General features: G+C 38.9%; 1 protein-coding gene across 4 annotated transcripts in view; it reads left to right on the top strand.

Annotated features, from left to right (window-relative positions):
• The window catches only part of LOC133575874 (ras-specific guanine nucleotide-releasing factor 2), a 131,641-nt gene extending 108,089 nt beyond the window's left edge, over positions 1-23,552 (top strand). For 3 of the 4 annotated variants that reach the window (XM_061928764.1, XM_061928762.1, XM_061928765.1), the window contains 12 exons: positions 1,164-1,289; positions 6,107-6,196; positions 6,277-6,383; positions 11,139-11,251; positions 11,448-11,508; positions 11,606-11,709; positions 12,167-12,251; positions 14,493-14,690; positions 16,543-16,622; positions 16,703-16,820; positions 16,899-16,967; positions 21,861-23,550. In XM_061928764.1, the coding sequence (XP_061784748.1) occupies positions 1,164-1,289; positions 6,107-6,196; positions 6,277-6,383; positions 11,139-11,251; positions 11,448-11,508; positions 11,606-11,709; positions 12,167-12,251; positions 14,493-14,690; positions 16,543-16,622; positions 16,703-16,820; positions 16,899-16,967; positions 21,861-21,953 (1,244 nt within the window). In that variant the 3' untranslated portion in view covers positions 21,954-23,550. Of the gene's footprint in view, positions 1-1,163; positions 1,290-6,106; positions 6,197-6,276; positions 6,384-11,138; positions 11,252-11,447; positions 11,509-11,605; positions 11,710-12,166; positions 12,252-14,492; positions 14,691-16,542; positions 16,623-16,702; positions 16,857-16,898; positions 16,968-21,860 lie in introns of all 4 variants that reach the window. The other variant, XM_061928763.1, reaches the window with a different exon arrangement.
• The last annotated feature ends 277 nt before the right edge of the window (positions 23,553-23,829 follow it).

The raw sequence follows: 23,829 nt of genomic DNA, 5'->3' as shown, positions 1-23,829 counted from the left end.
CTCCATGTCTCCACTGTTACTGATAGTTTGTTCACTTCCTGTATTTAAATGTTACCATTTTTTAATGGGTACACAACACAATAGAGAATATTTGCCAAAAATAGATAAATGCATTGAAAATAAAATAACCGAAAGTAAATAAAGATTAATTAATACATAACATAAATAAGAGGAAACATTTTATAAAATGAAAAAAAATGTTGGATATAGATTACCCGGATTTTTCGGATTATAAATCGCTCCGGAGTATACGTCGCACCGGCCGAAAATGCATAATAAAGAAGGAATGAAACATATATACGTCGCACTCGAGTATAAGTCGCATTTTTGGGGGACATTTATTTGATAAAATCCAACACCAAGAATAGACATTTGAAAGGCAATTTAAAATAAATAAAGAATAGTGAACAACAGGCTGAATAAGTGTACGTTATATGACGAATAAATAACCGACTGAGAACGTGCCTGGTATGTTAACGTAACATATTATGGTAAGAGTCATTCAAATAACTATAACATGTAGAACATGCTATAAGTTTACCAAACAATCTGTCACTCCTGATCTCTAAATCCGATTAAATTTTCTTCCTCGTTGTCGCTCTTGGTATGCGCCGCTAGCGTCCTTTCTTTCTGCTGCTCGATAGCCGTTTTCTTCTGCATATTTCACTACGTCCAGCTTGTAATCTGCAGTATATGATTTCCTTTTCGGTGCCATTCCCTTCTCAGTTTTTATAAGTTACCGCCAATGTTGAAATGATCCATTTTAATAGCTACGGCAGTAGCATAAAGCATATAGCAGTTGGTAGCCCATGACCCACAATGCACTTCTGCCATGACCCTCCCCCGCCAAATTATTATTGGTTGACATGTGTGTGACGATTGCTGACGTGTGTGTGACGATTGCTGACATTTGCTTCGTCTTTTCCGTGAATTAGATAAATAATATTATTTGATATTTTACGGTAATGTGTTAATAATTTCACACATAAGTCGCTCCGGAGTATATGTCGCACCCACGGCCAAACTATGAAAAAAAACTGCGACTCATAATCCGAAAAATACGGTAAGCAATAACTTTGAATTAGTTAAATAATATAAATGAATTACATAAAGATAATACATGGGATTATTATCTTATTTATCATTCTTCTTTTCTCTTTTAGCCGTCCTGGAGTCAGTGTCACTGGAGAAAATCATTCCAGAGTCTCCTCAAGGCAGCGAGGCAGGAGACATGTCCCCGTGTCGCTCGCCATCCACACCGCGACACCTGCGCTACAGGCCGCCAGGAGGTACGACCACCACCACTTTTCATATTTATAGTATTCATGTACTTACTATCTGTGCCTATGAGCGTATGGAGAGTGGGTTTTTTGGATATATTTTCTAAGGGTTGAATTTAAATTGAAAAAGGGCAAATATGGAAATGTTAAGGAAGACACAATCATAGCTATGAAGGGATCATAGGGAATACTGCACGTGTCGTCTTCAAAAGACTAGGGACTGTATTTGTATCAATTTAAATTGAAGACACTCCTGTGTGATTTATCCCACCCAATCCATGAAAAAAGGTTAGGATATATATATTTTTAAGTTTTAATTAGATACAATCAAACAATTATTTTGCTGGTTTATAATGATTATTAATAAATATCTAATTATATTCATTAAATGGTATTACATAGATAATGATAATAATAATAAGACATTTTACTTATAAGGCGCCTTTATAGGCACTCAAGGATATTGAACAAAAACAAAACAACAAAATTAATTGGATATAATAGATAGATAAAATTTACTCCTGAGGCAGTGGACAGGTACCAACAGGCCAAGCGGTGTGCGGCTTCAGCGGTCGCAGAGGCAAAAACTCGGACATGGGAGGAGTTCGGTGAGGCCATGGAAAACGACTTCCGGACGGCTTCGAAGCAATTCTGGACCACCATCCGCCGCCTCAGGAAGGGGAAGCAGTGCGCTATCAACACCGTGTATGGTGAGGATGGTGTTCTGCTGACCTCGACTGCGGATGTTGTGGATCGGTGGAGGGAATACTTCGAAGACCTCCTCAATCCCACCAACACGTCTTCCTATGAGGAAGCAGTGCCTGGGGAGTCTGTGGTGGGCTCTCCTATTTCTGGGGCTGAGGTTGCTGAGGTAGTTAAAAAGCTCCTCGGTGGCAAGGCCCCGGGGGTAGATGAGATCCGCCCGGAGTTCCTTAAGGCTCTGGATGCTGTGGGGCTGTCTTGGTTGACAAGACTCTGCAGCATCGCGTGGACATCGGGGGCGGTACCACTGGATTGGCAGACCGGGGTGGTGGTTCCTCTCTTTAAGAAGGGGAACCGGAGGGTGTGTTCTAACTATCGTGGGATCACACTCCTCAGCCTTCCCGGTAAGGTCTATTCAGGTGTACTGGAGAGGAGGCTACGCCGGATAGTCGAACCTCAGATTCAGGAGGAACAGTGTGGTTTTCGTCCTGGTCGTGGAACTGTGGACCAGCTCTATACTCTCGGCAGGGTCCTTGAGGGTGCATGGGAGTTTGCCCAACCAGTCTACATGTGTTTTGTGGACTTGGAGAAAGCATTCGACCGTGTCCCTCGAAAAGTCCTGTGGGGAGTGCTCAGAGAGTATGGGGTATCGGACTGTCTGATTGTGGCAGTCCGCTCCCTGTATGATCAGTGCCAGAGCTTGGTCCGCATTGCCGATAGTAAGTCGGACACGTTTCCAGTGAGGGTTGGACTCCGCCAAGGCTGCCCTTTGTCACCGATTCTGTTCATAACTTTTATGGACAGAATTTCTAGGCGCAGTCAAGGCGTTGAGGGGATCTGGTTTGGTGGCTGCAGGATTAGGTCTCTGCTTTTTGCAGATGATGTGTGTCATGTCTGGGTAATCATGTCTTGTTATAAGTCATGTTTTGTATAGTTTCTGGCTTTTCACTCCCTTGTCTTGTCACCATACTTACCCATTAGTTTCACCTGTCATGTCACGCACCTGTTTTGAGTCACGCACCTGTTGTTAATCATGTCTGTGTTATTTAAGCTTTTCATTTTCTGTTGTTCGTCCTGGAGTCATAGCCTTTCTCACCCTGCTATCCTCGCGTTTCAAGCCCTGTTCACGATCCCATGCCACAGTAAGTTTGTTTATTAAACCACAGTTAGTGTTTTGTTTAATTGTTCATAGTTTCTGCCAATGTGCAAGTTTTGTGTTTTATAGTCTAGTTTTGTACCTCCGCCCCTGTGCGCGCTTTTTGTTTGATCCTTTCTTTGTAGTTATAGTGTTAAATAAATCATGTACCCACCTTCAAGCCATGTCAGATCCAAATTCTCTTGCATCTTGGGAAAACAAAAACTCCACAGTCCAAGTCTTGACAATGTGATCCTGATGGCTTCATCTGGCCAGGATCTTCAGCTCTCACTGGATCGGTTCGCAGCTGAGTGTGAAGCGACTGGGATGAGAATCAGCACCTCCAAGTCCGAGTCCATCGTTCTTGCCCGGAAAAGGGTGGAGTGCCATCTCCGGGTTGGGGAGGAGATCTTGCCCCAAGTGGAGGAGTTCAAGTACCTCGGAGTCTTGTTCACGAGTGAGGGAAGAGTGAATCGTGAGATCGACAGGCGGATCGGTGCGGCGTCTTCAGTAATGCGGACGCTGTATCGGTCCGTTGTGGTGAAGAAGGAGCTGAGCCGGAAGGCAAAGCTCTCAATTTACCGGTCGATCTACGTTCCCATCCTCACCTATGGTCATGAGCTTTGGGTTATGACCGAAAGGACAAGATCACGGGTACAAGCGGCCGAAATGAGTTTCCTCCGCCGGGTGGCGGGGCTCTCCCTTAGAGATAGGGTGAGAAGCTCTGCCATCCGGGAGGAGCTCAAAGTAAAGCCGCTGCTCCTCCACATCGAGAGGAGCCAGATGAGGTGGTTCGGGCATCTGGTCAGGATGCCACCCGAACGCCTCCCTATGGAGGTGTTTAGGGCACGTCCGACCGGTAGGAGGCCGCGGGGAAGACCCAGGACACGTTGGGAAGACTATGTCTCCCGGCTGGCCTGGGAACGCCTCGGGGTCTCACAGGAAGAGCTGGACGAAGTGGCTGGGGAGAGGGAAGTTTGGGCTTCCCTGCTTAGGCTGCTGCCCCCGCGACCCGACCTCGGATAAGCGGAAGAAGATGGATGGATGGATGGATAAAATTTACAATAAATAAGCGGTCAGGAATAGATGTGTTTTGAGTTTTGATTTGAAGAGGGAAATTGAGTCCAATTTGCGAAGGTCTGGTGGTAGTGAGTTCCAAAGATGAGGGTCTATGTGGCTGAAGGCTCGACCCCCCATGGTGGACAGTCTATACAAGGGGACAGTGAGATGGATGAATGACGAGGATCTTAAGGAACGTGATGGCGTGGCGACATGGAGCAGGTCAAAAAGATATGAAGGGGCAAGGTTATGGATAGCTTTGGATAAGGTGTTTGATGGGTAGCCAGTGGAGTTGCTGCAGAACAGGGGTGATGTGCTGGAGTGAAGGGGTTCTGGTGATTATCTGGGCAGCAGAGTTCTGGAGAAGCTGAAGTTTGGGGACCAAACAGGAGAGAGGGGACAAGGCTATGAACCAATATGGGAGCAGTATGTGGTGTAAAGGAGTGGCGAAGGCGAGTCATATTGCGCAGATTAAAGTAAGCAGACTAATGTAGTTTATGTGGGCTTGAAAAGAGAATGTGCTATCGAGGATGACACCCACACTCTTAACTTGGGAAGAGGGTGAGACAGAGGAATTGCAGAGAGTGATGGACAAGCTGTACAAGTACGATTTTGGTATTATTACTGTTGAGTTGGAGGAAATTGGATGAGAACCACTACTGGAGTTCATTGAGGCAGTCTAAGGGAGGAAGGAGGAAGAGAAGCAGTGAGTTTGTTCGAGAGGGAGAGCTGGGTGTCATCTGTATAACAGTAAAAATGTATTTTAAATTTACAAAAAATATTGCCAAGAGGTAAAATGTAGATGATGAAAAGCAGGGGACCAAGGACAGAGCCCTGGTGCACACCAGAGGAAACGGGAGATGGAGGGAATTTGGATGAACGGAGTTGAACAAACTGGAAATGTTCATAGGTTATTAGGTTAGGATGGTAAATATTGGTTAATAAATTGACATTTGTATAAATATTTTAAAGTATATTTAATAGAGCTGTCCGATAATGGATTTTTTGCCAATATCCAATATCCCGATATTGTCCAACTCTTAATTACCGATTCCGATATCAACCGATACCGATATATACAGTCGTGGAATTAACACATTATTATGCCTAATTTTGTTGTGATGCCCCGCTGGATGCATTAAACAATGTAACAAGGTTTTCCAAAATAAATCATCTCAAGTTCTGGAAAAAAATGCCAACATGGCACTGCCATATTTATCATTGAAGTCACAAAGTGCATTATTTTTTTTAACATGCCTCAAAACAGCAGCTTGGAATTTGGGACATGCGTGAGACATGGTGGGCGGAGTTGGGGGTGGGGGTAGACGGTAGAGGGGGGTGTATATTGTAGCGTCCCGGAAGAGTTAGTGCTGCAAGGGGTTCTGGGTATTTGTTATGTTGTGTTTATGTTGTGTTACGGTGCAGATGCTCTCCCGAAATGTGTTTGTCATTCTTGTTTGGTGTAGGTTCACAGTGTGGCGAATATTTGTAACAGTGTTAAAGTTGTTTATACGTCCACCCTCAGTGTGACCTGTATGGCTGTTGACCAAGTATGCGTGGCATTCACTTGTGTGTGTGAAAAGCCGTAGATATTATGTGACAGGGCCGGCACACAAACGAAGTGCCTTCAAGGTTTATTGGCGCTCTGTACTTCTCCCTACGTCCGTGTACACAGCGGCGTTTTAAAAAGTCATAAATTTTACTTTTTGAAACCGATACCGATAATTTTGAAACCGATACCGATAATTTCCAATATTACATTTTAAAGCATTTATCGGTCGATAATATTGGCAGTCCGATATTATCGGACATCTCTAATATTTAATATATATATTTCATATTGTATTTTATTAAAAACAATAAATAAATAAACTAATACAAATTTGGTGTTCCTGCTAGCCAATATTATTATCATTTTATCTTCTTACAGTCCAGTCGGGGGAGAATTCACGCTGTGCGGTTTCTCCCACGTCAGCTTTTGCTATTGCTACTGCAGCAGCAGGGCACAGCACACAGCCAGGTACACACGCACACACACACAAACACACACACAAACACAAACGAACAGAACAGTTTGATAATCCTCTTCTCTGTCATCAGTGTTCACCAACTCTGAAAGAACATGTGATAAAGAGTTCATCATCCGTCGGGCTGCGACCAACAGAGTTCTGAACGTCCTGCGACACTGGGTCTCCAAACACTCACAGGTGTGTGTGCTTGGGTTTGTTTTTCAGTTCAGTTCAGTTTCAGTTTATTTCGAACATGCATACGATACAATGTAATGCATCACATATTTCCAGTTGTTTCATTACAGCACGTCCGAAAAGGAGTAGGAAGAAACTGAACTCATTTAATCCTACCCATTTTCATACCATAGCTATTTTATCCCATTTCCTTGTTCTCTGTAGCAGAACAGTGAATAAATAAATAATAAATAAATAATATACCATAGTAAGTAAACACATATTAAATACATACATAATCATTATCTCAAAAGAAAAAAAAGGGTTGAAGATGTTCATTATAATTCTTGTTCTGTGTACTTTGTGAACACTTGTAGTTTGAACAGTCTCTTAAACTGAATCATATTGGTGCTTTGTTTGATTTATTTAGTTAATCCATTCCATAATTTAATTCCAAATACATATATTCTAAAGGTTTTAAGTGTTGTATGAGGATACAAATGTTTTAAATTAGATTTTCCCCTAAGGTTATATTTCTCTTCTTTTGTTGAGAAGAATTGTTGTACATTCTTGGGTAGCAGGTTATAGTTTGCTTCGTACATAATTTTAGCTGTTTGCAAATGCACCAAATCGTTGAATTTCAATATTTGTGATTTAATAAATAAAATGTTTGTGTGTTCTCTATATCCAACATTATGTATGATTCTAATTGATCTTTTTTGTAACACCGTTAGTGAATGAGGCGCACATTTGTAGTTGTTTCCCCATATTTCTACACAATAACTCAGATATGGTAACACTAGTGAGCAGTAAAGAATATGAAGTGATTTTTGGTCTCGAACATGTTTTGCTTTATTCATTATTGATGTGTTTCTTGCTACTTTATGTTGTATATTTTTTACATGAGGTTTCAAGTTCATTTTATTATCTATTATTACACTCAAAAATGTGTTTTCTTTTACCCTTTCAATATTTACTCTGTCTATTTGTATTTGTGTTTGACTTTCCCTTCTACTGGTAATAAATAGCATTATTTTAGTTTTGCTGAGATTCAAAGATGTTTTTGTCAAACCATCTTTTTAATTTGTTCATTTCTTCTGTTATTATTTGTATTATCTTCTGTGTGTTCTCTCCAGAACAAAACGCAGTTGTATCATCTGCAAATAATACTAACTTTAAGTCCTTTGTAACTTTACAAATGTCGTTTCTACAGAGATTGAACAATGTTGGTCCAAGTATTGATCCCTGTGGTACGCCACAAGATATTTTCAGCTCTGTAGAAGTGTGTTCGCCTATTTTCATATATTGCTTCCTGTTGGTTAAGTAGCTTTAACCCAACCCTCTGATTCCATACCTTTCTAATTTGTTTATTTAGATGCTATGATTAATTGTGTCAAATGCTTTTGTTGAATCCATAAACACTGCAGCAGCACATTTTTTGCTATCTATAGTATTTGTGATCTCTTCCGTTATTTCAATTAATGCCATTGATGTTGAGATGTTGGCTCTTATTCCGTATTGGTTTTCTGTGAGTGTTTTGTTTTTATATATGAATTTGTCTAATCTGTTGTTAAACAGTTTTTCAATAATTTTAGAAAATTGTGGAAGTAGAGAAACAGGTCTGTAGTTTGTAAACTGGTGTTTGTCACCCGTCTTATAAATCGGTACGACTTTTGCTATTTTCATTTTATTTGGGAATTTGCCTGTTTGAAATGATAGGTTGCTGATATATGTTAAAGGTTCTGAAATCTCTTCAACAACATTCTTTATCATTTCCATATCAATTTCGTTGCAATTAGTTGAGGTCTTGGATTTACCGTTTTTCACAATATTGATTATATCCTCTTTTGTCACTCCTCCTTTTTGCATATCGGATGAAGAAAATGTGTATTTAAAGCTGCTCCGTTTGTCTCTGCTGCCCTCACTCAAGTGCACACACACACTACTACTGTAGCATCATCCTGACTTGCAGAGTCAATTGGATCATGGGTTCTTCTAATGAATTCAATATCACGGCTCTTTAGTCCAACCACATTGATCTGCTTTATGTCTTTTCCTCACCATAAAATAACGCTATGTTGGGGGCCAGCCATATGTCTCATATTTATGCCTCCTATCACCAACACACACATCTCATACTAAAGGCCAAATCAGCTTGTTACAGATGACCTTTAGGAAGGAGTTATAAAAGGCAAGACAAAGAAGAAGGAACTGATGATTCGAGAGGTTAAATCAACAATTTACCAGCAGTGACTGATAATCAGTCAATAGGATAGGGCAAATGTTGTGAAAAAAAGTTGGGCGACCCAACTTACAAGCAGTAGAAGATGGATGGATGGATGAATGGTAATAACAGGAAAAAATAAATAGGATATAACACATAGAATACAAAGAAATTTAAAGAAAATTCTAAATAAATAGTTTTGTTAAGAAATAAAAAAAGAAGAATGGGAAAATATATAGTTTTGATTTATTATTTTTTAATAATTTAAAAAAGATGCATTGTGAACATAATAATGCAAAGTAAAAATGAATGCTCAATGGATATAAAACCATACAATTAATGTAAAATAAATCTTGCGAAATTTTAAAAGGAATGCTAGATCAAAAAGACAAAAATATAAAGTAATGCAAAAAAGGATATTCAAAAAGAGGAGGAAAGCGAATAATTTAATAGAACACACACACACACATATATATATATATATATATATATATATATATATATATATATATATATATATACACATCAGTGACGTGCGGTGAGGTTCATGGCTGGTGAGGCACTGACTTCATCACAGTCAGATTTACAAACATATGAACCCTAAAGAGTATCTTATTCACCATTTTATTGGCAGCAGTTAACGGGTTATGTTTAAAAGCTCATACCAGCATTCTTCCCTGCTTGGCACTCAGCATCAAGGGTTGAAATTGGGGGTTAAATCACCAAAAATTATTCCCGGGCGCGGCGCCGCCGCTGCCCACTGCTCCCCTCACCTCCCAGGGGGTGATCAAGGGGATGGGTCAAATGCAGAGGACAAATTTCACCACACCTAGTGTGTGTGACAATCATTGGTACTTTAACTTAACTTTAACTTTACACATACAAACTGTAGCACACAAAAAAGCACATTTAATAAAAAAAACGTTATTATGGTCTTACCTTTACTTATAAATGGAGTCCATGCGCCACTCCTTCTGAACAAAAGCATCGATAACTTGTTTATAGAAGTCTTCCTTATCTTTCTTCAGTTTTAAAAGGCTCTCTGTCTCGATGGAGATCTTCCTTTAAGTATTACCTCCTGCTTCGATTGAAAGTTCAGTTTAGAAAACTGTTTTATTTTAGATATGTAATCCTCCATGTTAAAAGTCCAGGCAAGAGTAAAAAATAAACGATCGCTAACTGTTGCTGCTTGTTGTCACTTTTTCTGCAGCCGAGTAGTCGCAAGAATGATCTCTGGGATCACTAGCGCCCTCTACCACCAGGAGGCGGGATTACTGCGAGCCTCACCCAGTGCATTTTCGCAGCCGTTTTATGATTGCTCAGCACAAGAAATACGTTACACACATACAGTTGTTGACAAAATTCACTGTACATTATATACCTCAGCTAACTAAACTATGGAAATTTATAATATAATTCATATAGCGATACAGTCTCACTGCAGAGCAGGCCAGCAGTTAGCCGAGTCATTACGCAATCCATGGCGAGGCTCAACTGGCTGGTGACTCACCGCAAGTCACTTCTCAGTATTTGAACGGCAAATGTGAAAATTCAGCGATTTTGAATAAAAATAATCTAAAACTGGTGAAGTTAAATGGAAAATAACTTTATAGTATAATCACTGGATACATATAACAATTTAATTATTTTTTTTTTCTTTTTAAAATTTTTTTCTTTCCATGATGGTACGTGAGGCTCCGCCTCACCTGCCTCCCCTGACTGCACGTCACTGATATATATATGCACAGTATGTGTGTATATATATATATATATAAAATTGTGTATATATATTTATGTATGTATGTGTATATATATATATATATAAAATTGTGTATATATATTTATGTATGTATGTGTATATATATATATATATATATATATATATATATATATATATAAAATTGTGTATATATATTTATGTATGTATGTGTATATATATATATATATATATATATATATATATTTATGTATGTATGTGTATATATATATATATATATATATATGTGTGTGGGTGTGAACAATGAATCCTGAACATATTTGAATGGAATTACACATAATTATTCATCATAAATAATGAATGAATAAATACATAAATGTTTGACAAATGAATGAATAACCAATGTCACCAACATATCTCAACGTCAGTTTTCTTTTCTTTTTTTCTTTTGGAGAATAGCTTAAATGGTAAATGGTAAATGAGTTGTACTTGTATAGCGCTTTTCTACCTTTTTTTTAAGGAACTCAAAGCGCTTTGACACTATTTCCACATTCACACACACACATTCACACACTGATGGCGGGAGCTGCCATGCATGGCGCTAACCAGGCTCATCAGGAGCAAGGGTAAAGTGTCTTGCGCTAGGACACAACGGACGTGACTAGGATGGTAGAAGGTGGGGATTGAACCAGGAACCCTCAGATTGCTGGCACAGCCACTCTCCCAACTTCGCCACGCCGTCCCCAGCTTAAGAGAAAATGACCTTTTGGTTAACTTTTACTTCTTTTAAAATGGCAAGATGACTCATAGACGTTCAACTTCTTCTTTGTGCAATGAGGACTTTGAAATGAATGGAGAACTAAAGATGTCAGTCATCTGTCTGCTGGAGGAAGTCCTCCGAGATCCTGACCTTCTGCCTCAGGAGAGGAAAGCCACTGCCAATATACTCAGGTTCTCACACACACACACTCACAAACTTACACACACACACTGCATATTACATTTAGATTATTAAGGCATTATTATCTTAGCAAACGCAACATCTGTGATATTGCTCTTGTTTTAAACCCTACTATATTTTTCTGTAACTCCTTACACTTTGTAACCATTTAACCGAACCTTCATTCCATATTCCTAAATCCCTTAGTGCTCTTTCACAAGACGAGCAGGATGACGCCCAGATGAGGATAGAAGACATCCTACAGATGGTGAAAAAACACACAGTCAACCTAGAATTCAACAGCTTTGTTTTATACGTTTACTCCTGCATTGTGCATCTGTTTGTGTGTTCATATGTGTGTTCAGGCAGACTGTCCAAAGGCGGAGTGTTTCGAGTCCCTTTCTGCGATGGAGCTGGCCGAGCAGATCACTCTGCTGGATCACATCGTCTTCAGGAGCATTCCTTACGAGTAAGTCCTCAACTGTTATCAAGTCGTACACTATATAGTATAAATTTATACACAGTATTTAACCCTAAGTTTGTGTTTCGTTTACTTTACATGTTTTCAGTTGTAAAACCTATAGTACACATATATTGTTATTATTTTAAACACGCTGAAACTAATTCGGTGTTGTCGGTTTGCTTAGTAAATATTTCTTATTGTACCTTGTAATGTCCAATATATTGCAATGTATCAGTGGACCGGTAAGATATTGCTTTTTTGCCCTAAAAGCGCTTACAAATGACAAATCAAATGAAGACACAGACAAAATGATGGTGAAAATTATTGGTCTTCCGACTGATTTCCCCCATTTCAAGGCTTGTAAGCATCTCCGTGGTTGGCTGCAATCTATTATGCTGCGTCTGCATTTTCAAGCCCGCGAGGTCAAAGTGTAATTAGAATATCTTGATCTGCCCTCACTTAGAGAGTTCCTGGGCCAAGGCTGGATGAAGTTTGATAAGACAGAAAGGACACCATTCATCATGAAAACAAGTCAACACTTTAACGACGTGAGTGTTTTTCATAACACAGTCAGAAAAGTATTAAAAGGCCCCTCTATTGCTGACAACATTTGCACTTATTTAATAGTTCTGAAAATAAAAATGATGTCTACGGTTAAAATTCTACCCAAAATAGGCAGTAGGGATTTTAGGCTTATTTTTTTAACATATTTCAGCCCATTTTGGAACGCCCACTTCAAGCCCCAAAACATGGACGGGACTGCATCAGTCTGCTGATGTCACCTACAGAAGACTGGAGGCAATTTCATATTGCATAGTATGTGTTTTGGTAGCATCTTCTTCCAGAACCACAATATTTTTGTGCTGAATTTGAAAAAATTACCAAATATGTCAGCCAGATGCATTGTTGCAGATTCTAGCAATACTACTAAAGAAGGTGTCAGCCTGCATACATTTCGAAATTATGGGAATTTGCGGAAAGTATGGACTTTTTCTGTCAAATTAACTCGCACAAAACAGGATGGACCAATCGAGAGGAGAGTTATTTTCAGCAATCATTTTAATGATTTTGACTTTGAAGAGGAAGGGTTTTGGTCGGAGTTTGGATTGAAAAATATGTAAAAGACTCTAGCCAAATGCGATCGTGAAAATGAGGAGCACCATACGAGGAGGAAAAACTCAGTCAGAACTTGCGCAAAGGGGGGGGGGGAGAGAAAAAGTAAGCAACTACTATTGTATTTTGTGTCCTCTTCTACTGAAGCGTTCCTCAAGTTGCATGAGGAAACACAGGCTATGGTGTCTGTTGAAGAGGAGATGGAAGAGCAGGGAAGTCTGGAATTGGTGATTCTTTTAGATATATTTTTTGGCCGTAATGTTAACCATATAAGTTATGAAGTAATCACATGCAATTAAGTGATCAAAAAAATAGTTTTACATGCCTTTATCCACACTGTCTATGATGGGAAATAGGTCCAGTTCTGTGGATGACGTCACACCGGGTCCGTTTACTCTGCACACCAAATCTGATATTTTTTGCCAGTCTCAACGCTCCAGAGTGCTTCAAATCTGATTTTATCGCATCAAATGTGTGCCACATCAGGAGGTAGTCTAAATCTGATTGGAATCTGATCTTTTCAAATGTGACTGCAGTCTACATAGAAATGCAACCTGATTGCAAAAAAAAAAAAAAAAAAAAAATATATATATATATATATATATATATACTACTACGGTATCGAGCACTATTTTTTGGATAACCTTATTAAGACATATATACAGTATATATATATATATATATATATATGTATATATATATATATATATATATATATATATATATATATATATAAACTATATAATCATGCAACTGTAGGTTGTGAGTTCAAACCCCGGCCGAGTCATACCAAAGACTATAAAAATGGGACCCATTACCTCCCTGCTTGGCACTCAGCATCAAGGGTTGGAATTGGGGGTTAAATCTGCTGCCCACTGCTCCCCTCACCTCCCAGGGCGTGATCAAGGGGATGGGTCAAATGCAGAGGACAAATTTCACCACACCTAGTGTGTATGTGACAATCATTGGTACTTTAACTTTAATGATGGCTCAGTATACTTTGATTCTGAAGAAATAGCGATTGTTGAAAGACCAGAAATGATGTGTATGCTGTGGCATATTTGCTTACATGTTATGTTCATTGCGTAAGTTGTTTACGTAAGTGAATTGAAAAATATAGCTAACGTAGATCCACGCTCATGTCCGTGTCTCCTCTACTTGACAATCATAAAAAAATTAAAACCCTCCCAAATATATTACACTGTATACATATCCATTCATACATTGTATTACTTTAATGTATTTTCACATAACAACCCTCATTTTAAAGGTGTGGCGGCCCTTTTTTTTTTGCGAAACAGTAGTAGTAGCGACTTCCTTGTTCGGAATTGTTTGTGGAATTCGGTCAACTTCAACTTCAACAAGTAACGTGGAGGCCACATTGGGGTCACATTGGGACCTGTGCGCATTTATACTGAAGTCTGATAAAGGTCACACTTGTAATCAAAACAGTCAGCTGGAAAAAAAAAATCTAATTTTGAATTGGTCCACTTTGGCCTGCAGTGTAATTGTAGTCATATCGAGTCTGGCGATGGAACGTGAGGGTAATGGCGTCCCAAGTACAGTTATTTCAATATTACTCAAAAATGAATTGATATTATGAGAAATCTGTCAGATCTGGACGCTATGGGCCCTTTAATGTAACAATATGTTTCATGAACTGCTTAAATTTCTAGATGAGTAACCTAGTGGCGTCGCAGATTATGACCCACACAGATGTGGGCTCCAGAGCCAGCTCCATAGAGAAGTGGGTGGCCGTGGCCGACATCTGCCGCTGTCTCAACAACTACAACGGCGTCCTGGAGATCACGTCGGCACTCAACCGTAGCGCTATCTATCGTTTGAAGAAGACCTGGGCTAAAGTCAGCAAGCAGGTAGCCGGACATCCATCTCCCAAACAGGTGTAAACAAACAAAACATTAACCTTTGCAGGGATTATTGAAACAAGTTCATTTTGTTGTCGGGTACAAAGATGTGGACCCCCAGGGGGAAGAATGGATGTGATTAGAAAAGAGGCAGAAAGACAATAAGCTGCCATGTTTAAACGTTAGCTTCTGGTCTAATTCTAATGAACACTAAGGGATCCACTTCTCACTCTCACTCACACACACACACACACACACACACACACACACACACACACACACACACACACACACACACACACACACACACACACACACACACACACACACACACACACACACACACACACACATTCTTGTATTTGTTACCTTTCTGAGACCTCCGAAAAATGAGTTGGAATTTCACAAGAAAAAGGTCACAATTTCACATGAAAAAGGTCACAATTTCACAAGAAAAACTTAGAATTTTGGCAGTATTATAATAAAAGTCGGAATTTTACTAAACGCAAGTCAAAACTTTACAAGAAAAACTGAACATTTGTGCAATACTATGATAAAAGTTGGAATTTCACTCAATAACAGTCGCAATTTTACAAGAAAAGCTTAAAATACATTCATAAACGTGGATGCATATGAAAAAGTGCAATATATTTATCTGTACAGTAACCTATTTATTTATATCTGCACCTTATTGCTTTTATATCCTGCACTACCATGCGCTAATGCAACGAAATTTCGTTCTTATCTGTACTGTAAAGTTCAAATTTTAATGACAATACAAAAGAAGTCCAAGTCTAAAATGTTGGCAATTTTATGAGAAGAGTCGTAATTTTACTCAAAAAAAGTCACAATTTCATAAGAACACTTTAAAATTTTGGCAATATTATAATAATCGGAATTTTACTTGGCCAAGTTTGTCACAATTTTACTCAAAACATTTCACTGTTTTACAAGAACAACAAAACAATTGGCAAGATTATGATAAAAGTCAGAATTTTATATGACAAATGTCACCATTTTGCATTAAAAATGAATAATGTTACATTAAGTCATAATTTTATGAGAAAATATTGCAGTATTACAGAAACAGAAAGGATAAAAGAAATTGTTCCCAATTTTATGAGAAAAAAGTCGACACATTGTGAGAAAAAAACTGCTTTTAGTTGTTGTTGGTTTTTTTTGGGGGGGGGGGGGGGATTTTTGTTGGTAATTGTCTTTTAATCTTCATTATTTACTTTTAATTTATTACAGTATGTCTCTATATATATATTTATTTATTTAAAAAAAAGAAGTAATTTTGGCCAAAGGGGGCGCATTTTAATTTCTTACACACACTTGTTATCGCATATGTTGGCCAGAGGGGGAGCACTTCAAATGTTTACACACACTTGTTATTTCATATGTTGACCAGAGGGAGAGCACTTTTAAAACCGACTCACAGTCATCTTGAAAAATCCCTCCTTTTTGGGACTACCCTAATTTTGATAGATTTCACCACCAGGGGTCCAAATTAGACATTCCCTATGAGATGCAATGGTTTCCCGTATTGGGACCATGATTTATGTCCTAACTTGTTCACTGGTCCTCATATGGAATGTACTTTTCCTTGTTGATGGTAGCAATACAAGAACACACACACACACACACACACACACACACACACACACACACACACACACACACACACACACACACACACACACACACACACACTGTCTCACAGGGGGGAATAACGTGAAGCATTTGTTTGAGGTGTGGTGTTTAATATTTGAAGCGGACAAAGCCCCCGTGTCTACGAGTGCGGAGGCCGCAGTTTGTGAGATGGTTCTTTTTCAAAAATGTGTCCTTTTGCTGGTCTCAGCCAAAAGCGCTGATGGACAAACTGCAGAAGACAGTATCCTCAGAGGGAAGGTTCAAGAATCTGAGGGAGACCCTAAAAAAGTAAGACATCTTCTAGCTTCTTCACAGCGTACAAAATGTCCTGGCGTACCCCTCACACTGTTCATGTGTGTCCCCCTCAGCTGCAACCCCCCATGTGTCCCTTACCTGGGAATGTACCTGACAGATTTGGCCTTCATTGAGGAGGGAACGCCCAACTTCACAGAGGAGGGGCTGGTCAACTTCTCCAAAATGAGGATGGTAGCCTCCTGCGTGTGCATTTGTGTGCGTGTGCACGTATGTGTTTTTCTAGTTAATCTGACACCTACCTTTATTTAGATCTCACACATCATCAGAGAGATACGACAGTTCCAGCAGACCCCCTACAGGATAGAACATCAAGTTAAGGTATCATTAATATTATAACCAGGGCATAAACTCAATGTGGATGTTCAGGGCCACAACCACTAGGGAGGGCACATGATCATGGCCTGGGCTTTTGTGAGCTTTCTTTTCTTAGTTAAAAAAAGACTAACTCATAATCAACCAATTTTTCTGTCAAAGTAATAGGGTTGTTTGAATCAAATTAGGAATGTGTGTGTACCTACACCCGCTTGCAAACATGCAAAATGGTGCATTCCTTCTGGTAGTAAACCAAACATGGAGCGCTTCAGTCAACTTAGACTTTATAACATCATCAAAGCTCACCTTTAAGCATTCGCATATAGTGCCAATATTTGGGAATCTAGACGAGGCGATGAAAAAAAGGTAACACTATAATTTGTAGCAGCGTCGGACAAAGTTGTGTTTAAGTTTCCTTTTTGCGTGTAGTAGAACAAACTGGTGTGCGTTCAAGGACCCTTGATTAAAATTCCAAATAAAGGCGTCACTTGATTTTATAGAAAGGGAAGTCTTTTACCCTGTAGATGCACTTATAATATTATATTTTTGTTTTTTTTATTAAATCAACATAAAAAAACACAAGATACACTTACAATTAGTGCACCAACCCCAAAAACCTCCCTCCCCCATTTACACTCATTCACACTCATTCACACAAAAGGGTTTGTTTCTTTCTGTTATCAAATGTATGGTTCCTACAATACAGAACAATACAGTCTGCAAGGGATACAGTCCTTGAAGCACACATGATTGTGTGTGCTGCTGGTCCACTAACGTTTTCATTAATTACTATTTTTTATGTAATTGTTTTTATATTGTTTTACTTTCTTTTTTTATTCAAGAAAACGTTTTTTATTTATTATCTTATTTTATTATTATTTTTTTTTTTTAATGATCTTATCTTCACCAGACCAGGTTGTCAATGAAATTAGATTGTTTAAAGGGTTCTTACAACCAGGTCCAGTCCAGATTATGTCCAGATTGGGCTCAGCAACACACACCTTCATTCATGTACACTGAAAATTAGGGAACACAACAGATTGCATATAATCTATAAACAAAATTACATTTTCAAAATAAGCATTTATGTCCAGTCCAGATTATGTCCAAGTCGGACTCAGCAACACACACCTTCATTTATGTACATTCAAATTAGGGAACACAACAACAGATTGCATATAAACTATAAACAAAATTATTTTCAAAATAAGCCTTTGAGGACTTCCCATCTTTTTTTTATGTTTTTTGGCGTCATTATCGTTTTCAACCATATAACTTTCTAAAGTTAAAAAATACTGAATAAATGTTTTTATATTATTGTTATCCACTGATGATAATCTTACACAAATCAGCAAACCTTACAGTGTGAAGTAAAGGGAAACTTGACAGACTCATAATCATATAATGGCAGATTTTATGATTATTACAAAATTCACATTCTGGCCACTTTATGTTAATTTAAAAAAAAAGTAAAACCAACACCAAATAGTTTAAAGGTGTTTAAGAATAGTTTAAGGGGCCTTCAGCCCCCCTAAAGGGCCAAGTTACCCCACCATTGATGAAACGTAAACTTGTATATATTGTGGGCATTCTGCTGATGGAGTGCGCCGTCCACAGTTCTTTTGGGTTATCACGCTGACAAGACTGGCACTGATACTATGAGCGATTAATGGATGTGCATACATGCAAGAGGGAACGAGTTTACAATCACGTCATTTTAGATATGGTAATCTCTTTAAAAAGTCATTAAGGTTTTTACGTGTGTTTTAGCAAATCGTTTTAACCAAATTAAGTCAATAATTATTTTTTTAGTGCAAGTAAACATACTGAGTGCGCGTAAGTGGGGTGGTGACTTTAGGGTGGGGTTGTGTTGGGGTTCCTTTAAGAGTCTTATTATAAAAAAGAAGTAATTTTAAAAACTGAAATGGGGCCACAAACTAAATCTTGTTCAGGGCCACATTAAGCCTGATTATAACTGTTTTACTAATAATATGTGCCCCCTTTATGGGCACCAAACATGAGAAAATGCCATCATCTCCATCACTTTTTTGAGAAAAGAGGCGCTCAAATGGTAGCTTTTGAAGTTCTGTGTTTTCACAACGCCATGAAGGTAAAAAAAACCCAACCTCCTCTGACTCTGACCCACCCCGAGCTAAAGGATCTGACTCCCTGCATGCGCCCACCACAAATCAAGCTTCAATACACATCTTAAAATATTGAGCATGGAGCTCTGCTAATGATCCAAGACCTCTGAAACTAATTTAAAATAGTTGAAAATTAATACAGTATCTTTCTATTAAATCCTCCATGATATTTGACAAACTCACGATTAGGAATGGGTACCTTTCACATTTGAACCGTTACGATACCAATCCCCGGTACATGGGAATTGATACCAGTACTCAATGGTACTAAATGTTGGTACATTTGTAAATGTCAATTGTTCAATAATCAATCAAAGTTTACTTATATAGCCTTAAATCGCGAGTGTCTCACATCAGGGCAAGAAAAAACTCAACCCAATGGGAAGACAATGAGAACCCCCACCACCCCCCAGGCGACCAGTGCAATGGACGTCGAGTGGATCTAGCATAATAGTGTGAGAGTCCAGTCCATATTGGATCTAACATAATCTACTTTTTCAATGTAATATTAAAAATGAGCTGATTACAATAATTGGGCTGTCCAATTGTTCTATCTTGTTTTGTTATATTTCTGAGTCTCATTTGCCAGTAATATACAGTAGTAGACTTTGGATTCAGTTGCAGTTCCAAGACGTTAGATGGCAGTATATGCGACGGTGTGTTGCCCAGCTGCAAAGTAGCCTATGCCATGAAGCTTAATGTGCCAGTTTAATCTCATGTTGTGCCCTACAAAATCTTTATACTGTAAGTATTTTGCTCATTACACACTTGCTTGTTGATTGTAACTTACCGTATTTTTCGGAGTATAAGTCGCACCGGAGTATAAGTCGCACCTGCTGAAAATGCATAATGAAGGAAAAAAACATATATAAATCGCACTGGAGCCCGGCCAGACTATGAAAAAAACTGCGACTTATAGTCCGAAAAATACTGTAGTTGTAGTTTTCATTACCAAATTTGTAGATGTTGAAATCTCGTGGTAGATGTTGAAATCTTGTGGTAGATGTTGAAATCTCCATGTAAAATTGTGAATGCTAAGCGGAAGCATGTCAATTACATTTGTCAATTAAATTTGTATCAAATTAATGCATTTTCAAAAGTAGAGCCTTAATGTACAGTACAGGCCAAAAGTTTGGACACACCTTCTCATTTAATGCGTTTTCTTTATTTTTATGACTATTTACATTGTAGATTGTCACTGAAGGCATCAAAACTATGAACTCTTGGCATTCTCTCGATGAGCTTCAAGAGGTAGTCACCTGAAATGGTTTTCACTTCACAGGTGTGCTTCAAGCACATCGAGACAATGCCAAGAGTGTGCTAAGCAGTAATCAGAGTAAAGGGTGGCTATTTTGAAGAAACTAGAATATGAAACATGTTTTCAGTTATTTCACCTTTTTTTTGTTAAGTACATAATGTGAATAGTCATGAAAATAAAGAAAACGCATTGAATGAGAAGATGTGTCCAAACTTTTGGCCTGTACTGTACGTTCGAGTGTTTTCTATCAGGCAAATTAGCTTTGCTGGCATTGAAACTTGCAACATTCCCTAGAAACAGTTTGTCTTGTCCGCTTGAGTTTCCTCGCCAAGTGTTTGAGCCGGTGTTTAGTCAGCAACCGGACGTGGCTTCACATGCAACAAATGTATAGAACATATACACCATTTGATTTTCTGTGAATCGACAACCGGTAGTGCTGATGAAATTCAGTTGGTGCTTAAAAACGGCAGCAAATTGGTCACCCATCCCTACCTACCCACGACATACCGTAATAATCTTTGAAAATTTTGAACCAGTGCAGCTATGAAGCACCAACATAGTTGCCTAATGCAGCGTTTTTCAACCACTGTGAGATACAGTCTGGTGTGCTGTGGGAGATTATCTAATTTCACCTATTTGGGTTAAAAATATTTTTTGCAAACCAGTAATTATAGTCTGCAAATGATGTGTTGTTGTTGAGTGTCGGTGCTGTCTAGAGCTCGGCAGAGTAACCATGTAATACTCTTCCATATCAGTAGGTGGCAGCCGGTAGCGAATTGCTTTGTAGATGTCGGAAACAGCGAGAGGCATAGTGCAGGTAAAAAGGTGTCTAATGCTTAAACCAAAAATAAACAAAAGGTGAGTACCCCTAAGAAAAGGCATTGAAGCTTAGGGATGGCTATGTAGAACGAAACTAAAACAAAGTAAACAAAAACAGAATGCTGGACGACAGCAAAGACTTACTTTGGAGCAAAGAAGGCGTCCACGATGTACATCCAAAAATGACATGACAATCAACAATGTCCCCACAAAGAAGGATAAAAACAACCGAAATATTCTTGATTGCTAAAACAAAGTAGATGCGGGAAATATTGCTCGAAGGAAGACATGAAACTGCTACAGGAAAATACCAAAAAAAGAGAAAAAGCCACCAAAATAAGAGCGCAAGACAAGAACTAAAACACTACACACAGGAAAACAACAAAAAACTCCAAATTAGTCACGGCGTGATGTGACAGTACACCTACTTTGAGACAAGAGCTATATTGATGCATGCTTGGTTATGGTTTAAAGTTATATCCAACAATTGCGACAATTACTTTTTACTGTCAACTGAGTTTCGTTTTTTAATGATTTCTGCTGGTGGCGTGCCTCCGAATTTTTTAATCGCAAAAAATGTGCCTTGGCTCAATAAAGGTTGAAAAACACTGGCCTAATGGTTCAACTGCAAGTCATTGAGCATTAGGGAACAGAATGTAAGTGTCCTCCCTTCCTTAGGTGACCCAGTATCTTCTGGACAAGACTCTGATCATGGATGAAGACACGCTCTATGACCTCTCACTGAAGATTGAGCCCAGGCTTCCTGCCTGATTGGTTGCTAGCATTATCTGCCACAACATGTGATCTCAATGAAGAGGAAGCCCGTTTTAAAAGCAAGAGAAGGAACGGTGGACGAGAGTGCCTGAGGAAACGACGCTCCTTCACAAGTGCAAGAGGGAGTTTTTTTTCAACGGCGACTGTGGTGCCGCTCGCTGGACGGAGTGGATCTATAGACATGTAGCATATAGAGAGGGCGTGGCAGCGAGATACCTGAGCTGAAGTCTCTGTGTTGTCATCTGTGTTGCGCCTTTGTCCACCTTTGAGCCTCCCTAAAATGCTTTCTCCTGACTTTTGCATGATTTTAGCTTGGGTTATGTGTGCGTCTCTAAATGGCCCTCAGCTTGACCTCTGACCCCTACCGCTTAGCAATATGCAGCCTCCATGAGTGGCTTGGCTATGGCGACAGGCCTTAAACCTTTCAACCCTTCGATAAAAATGCAACATACATATTTTTTTTTAAAAAGTCAAATATTTTGATAAAATGCCCGACATCTTACTGCAACGTATTTTTGACTCATTCTTTGTCAAATGGGCACCTTAAAAAAATAAATAATAATGGTAATTTAAAAACCCTTTCAGGTGCCTTCTGATCACAGGAATGCACTGATAAAAAGTATATATAGTACAGAGTCCTCACAGTTGTTCTCCCCAGCATGTTTGTGTGAGCCAACAGTACCCTCTAGTGGTCACATTTCGTAAATACGACTGTCTTCAAAGCTTCTGCAGAACCTGTGCGTTTGAAGTAATTTCTGTTCTGACTTGGACTGCCTGTTTTTGCACTCTCTGACATGTAGCTTTGCTTGATTGATACACGTTGATTACTTTTGTATGCATATATGGTTCAACACAGGAAAATATTGTGTCCATAGCTTTCATGTATTGCAGGCCGGGCTCTTGTTTTGTGTGGCAAGGAAAATCTGTTTCATTGTAAAGACTAAATGAAAAATAAGAGTTTGAATGTGTTTTTTTTTTTTTTTTTCAAATGTAGCATTTGAATATTCCAACTTGATGAACATTGTTGTCTTGCATGCACACAACAGCTGCATGTTGTGCATGTCTGACCAGCCCCTCTGCTTCTCTAAGATTATTATGGTCTGTCAGGAAATGTTTGTTAGTCACCAGGTCAGCTATCTGTGTAGTCTTCTAAAGATTTAGCTTTTTTTTTTTTTTTTTGCTTTTGTTTTTTATTTGAAGCGCCAGTACATGCTGGCAAGGGACTAATGTATGCTGTGTTTTGTATCGTTAAAAATCATGTGTTTGTTTTTGTGTTTGTTACTACTGTATTTGTCTGCATTTTTCACTGACAGGGGAAAAAAATAAATCAACATGCCTTATGTGTTGGTGTTTTTTTCCAAATTGTGTTGTGGGTCAGACTTCAAGCACCGGCCGAGTCATACCAAAGACTTTAAAGATGGGACCCATTACCTCCCTGCTTGGCACTCAGAATCAAGGGTTGAAATTGGGGGTTAAACCACCAAAATTAATCCCGAGCGCGGCCACCGGTGCTGCTCACTGCTCCCCTCACCTCCCAGTGGGTGGAACAAGGGGATGGGTCAAATGCAGAGAGTAATTTTACCACACATAGTGTGTGTGTGTGACTATCAGTGGTACTTTAACTTTAACTCAAAGTGACTATTATTGCTAGACTAAGAAATGACAGACTGTTTTGCAAGATGATTTGAGTAGAAAGAGGAATTCATCCAATCACTAGAAATATGTAAAATATTGCTGGCTTCTGTCCACATTTAATGTAAAAATATCAAAGCCAACTTAAACAATAAACCATAACCCTAACTTTAAGCTCCACTTAAGAACTTTCAGTTTTGGTTGATTTTGTCAGTGGAACAGGGCAATTGCCTCACAATAC

The sequence above is a fragment of the Nerophis lumbriciformis genome, linkage group LG33 (assembly GCF_033978685.3).
Source record: "Nerophis lumbriciformis linkage group LG33, RoL_Nlum_v2.1, whole genome shotgun sequence".
In the NCBI taxonomy this organism is placed as follows: Eukaryota; Metazoa; Chordata; class Actinopteri; order Syngnathiformes; family Syngnathidae; genus Nerophis; species Nerophis lumbriciformis.
Note: the sequence above shows the minus strand (reverse complement) of the source record. Positions and strands in the feature narration are given on the sequence as shown.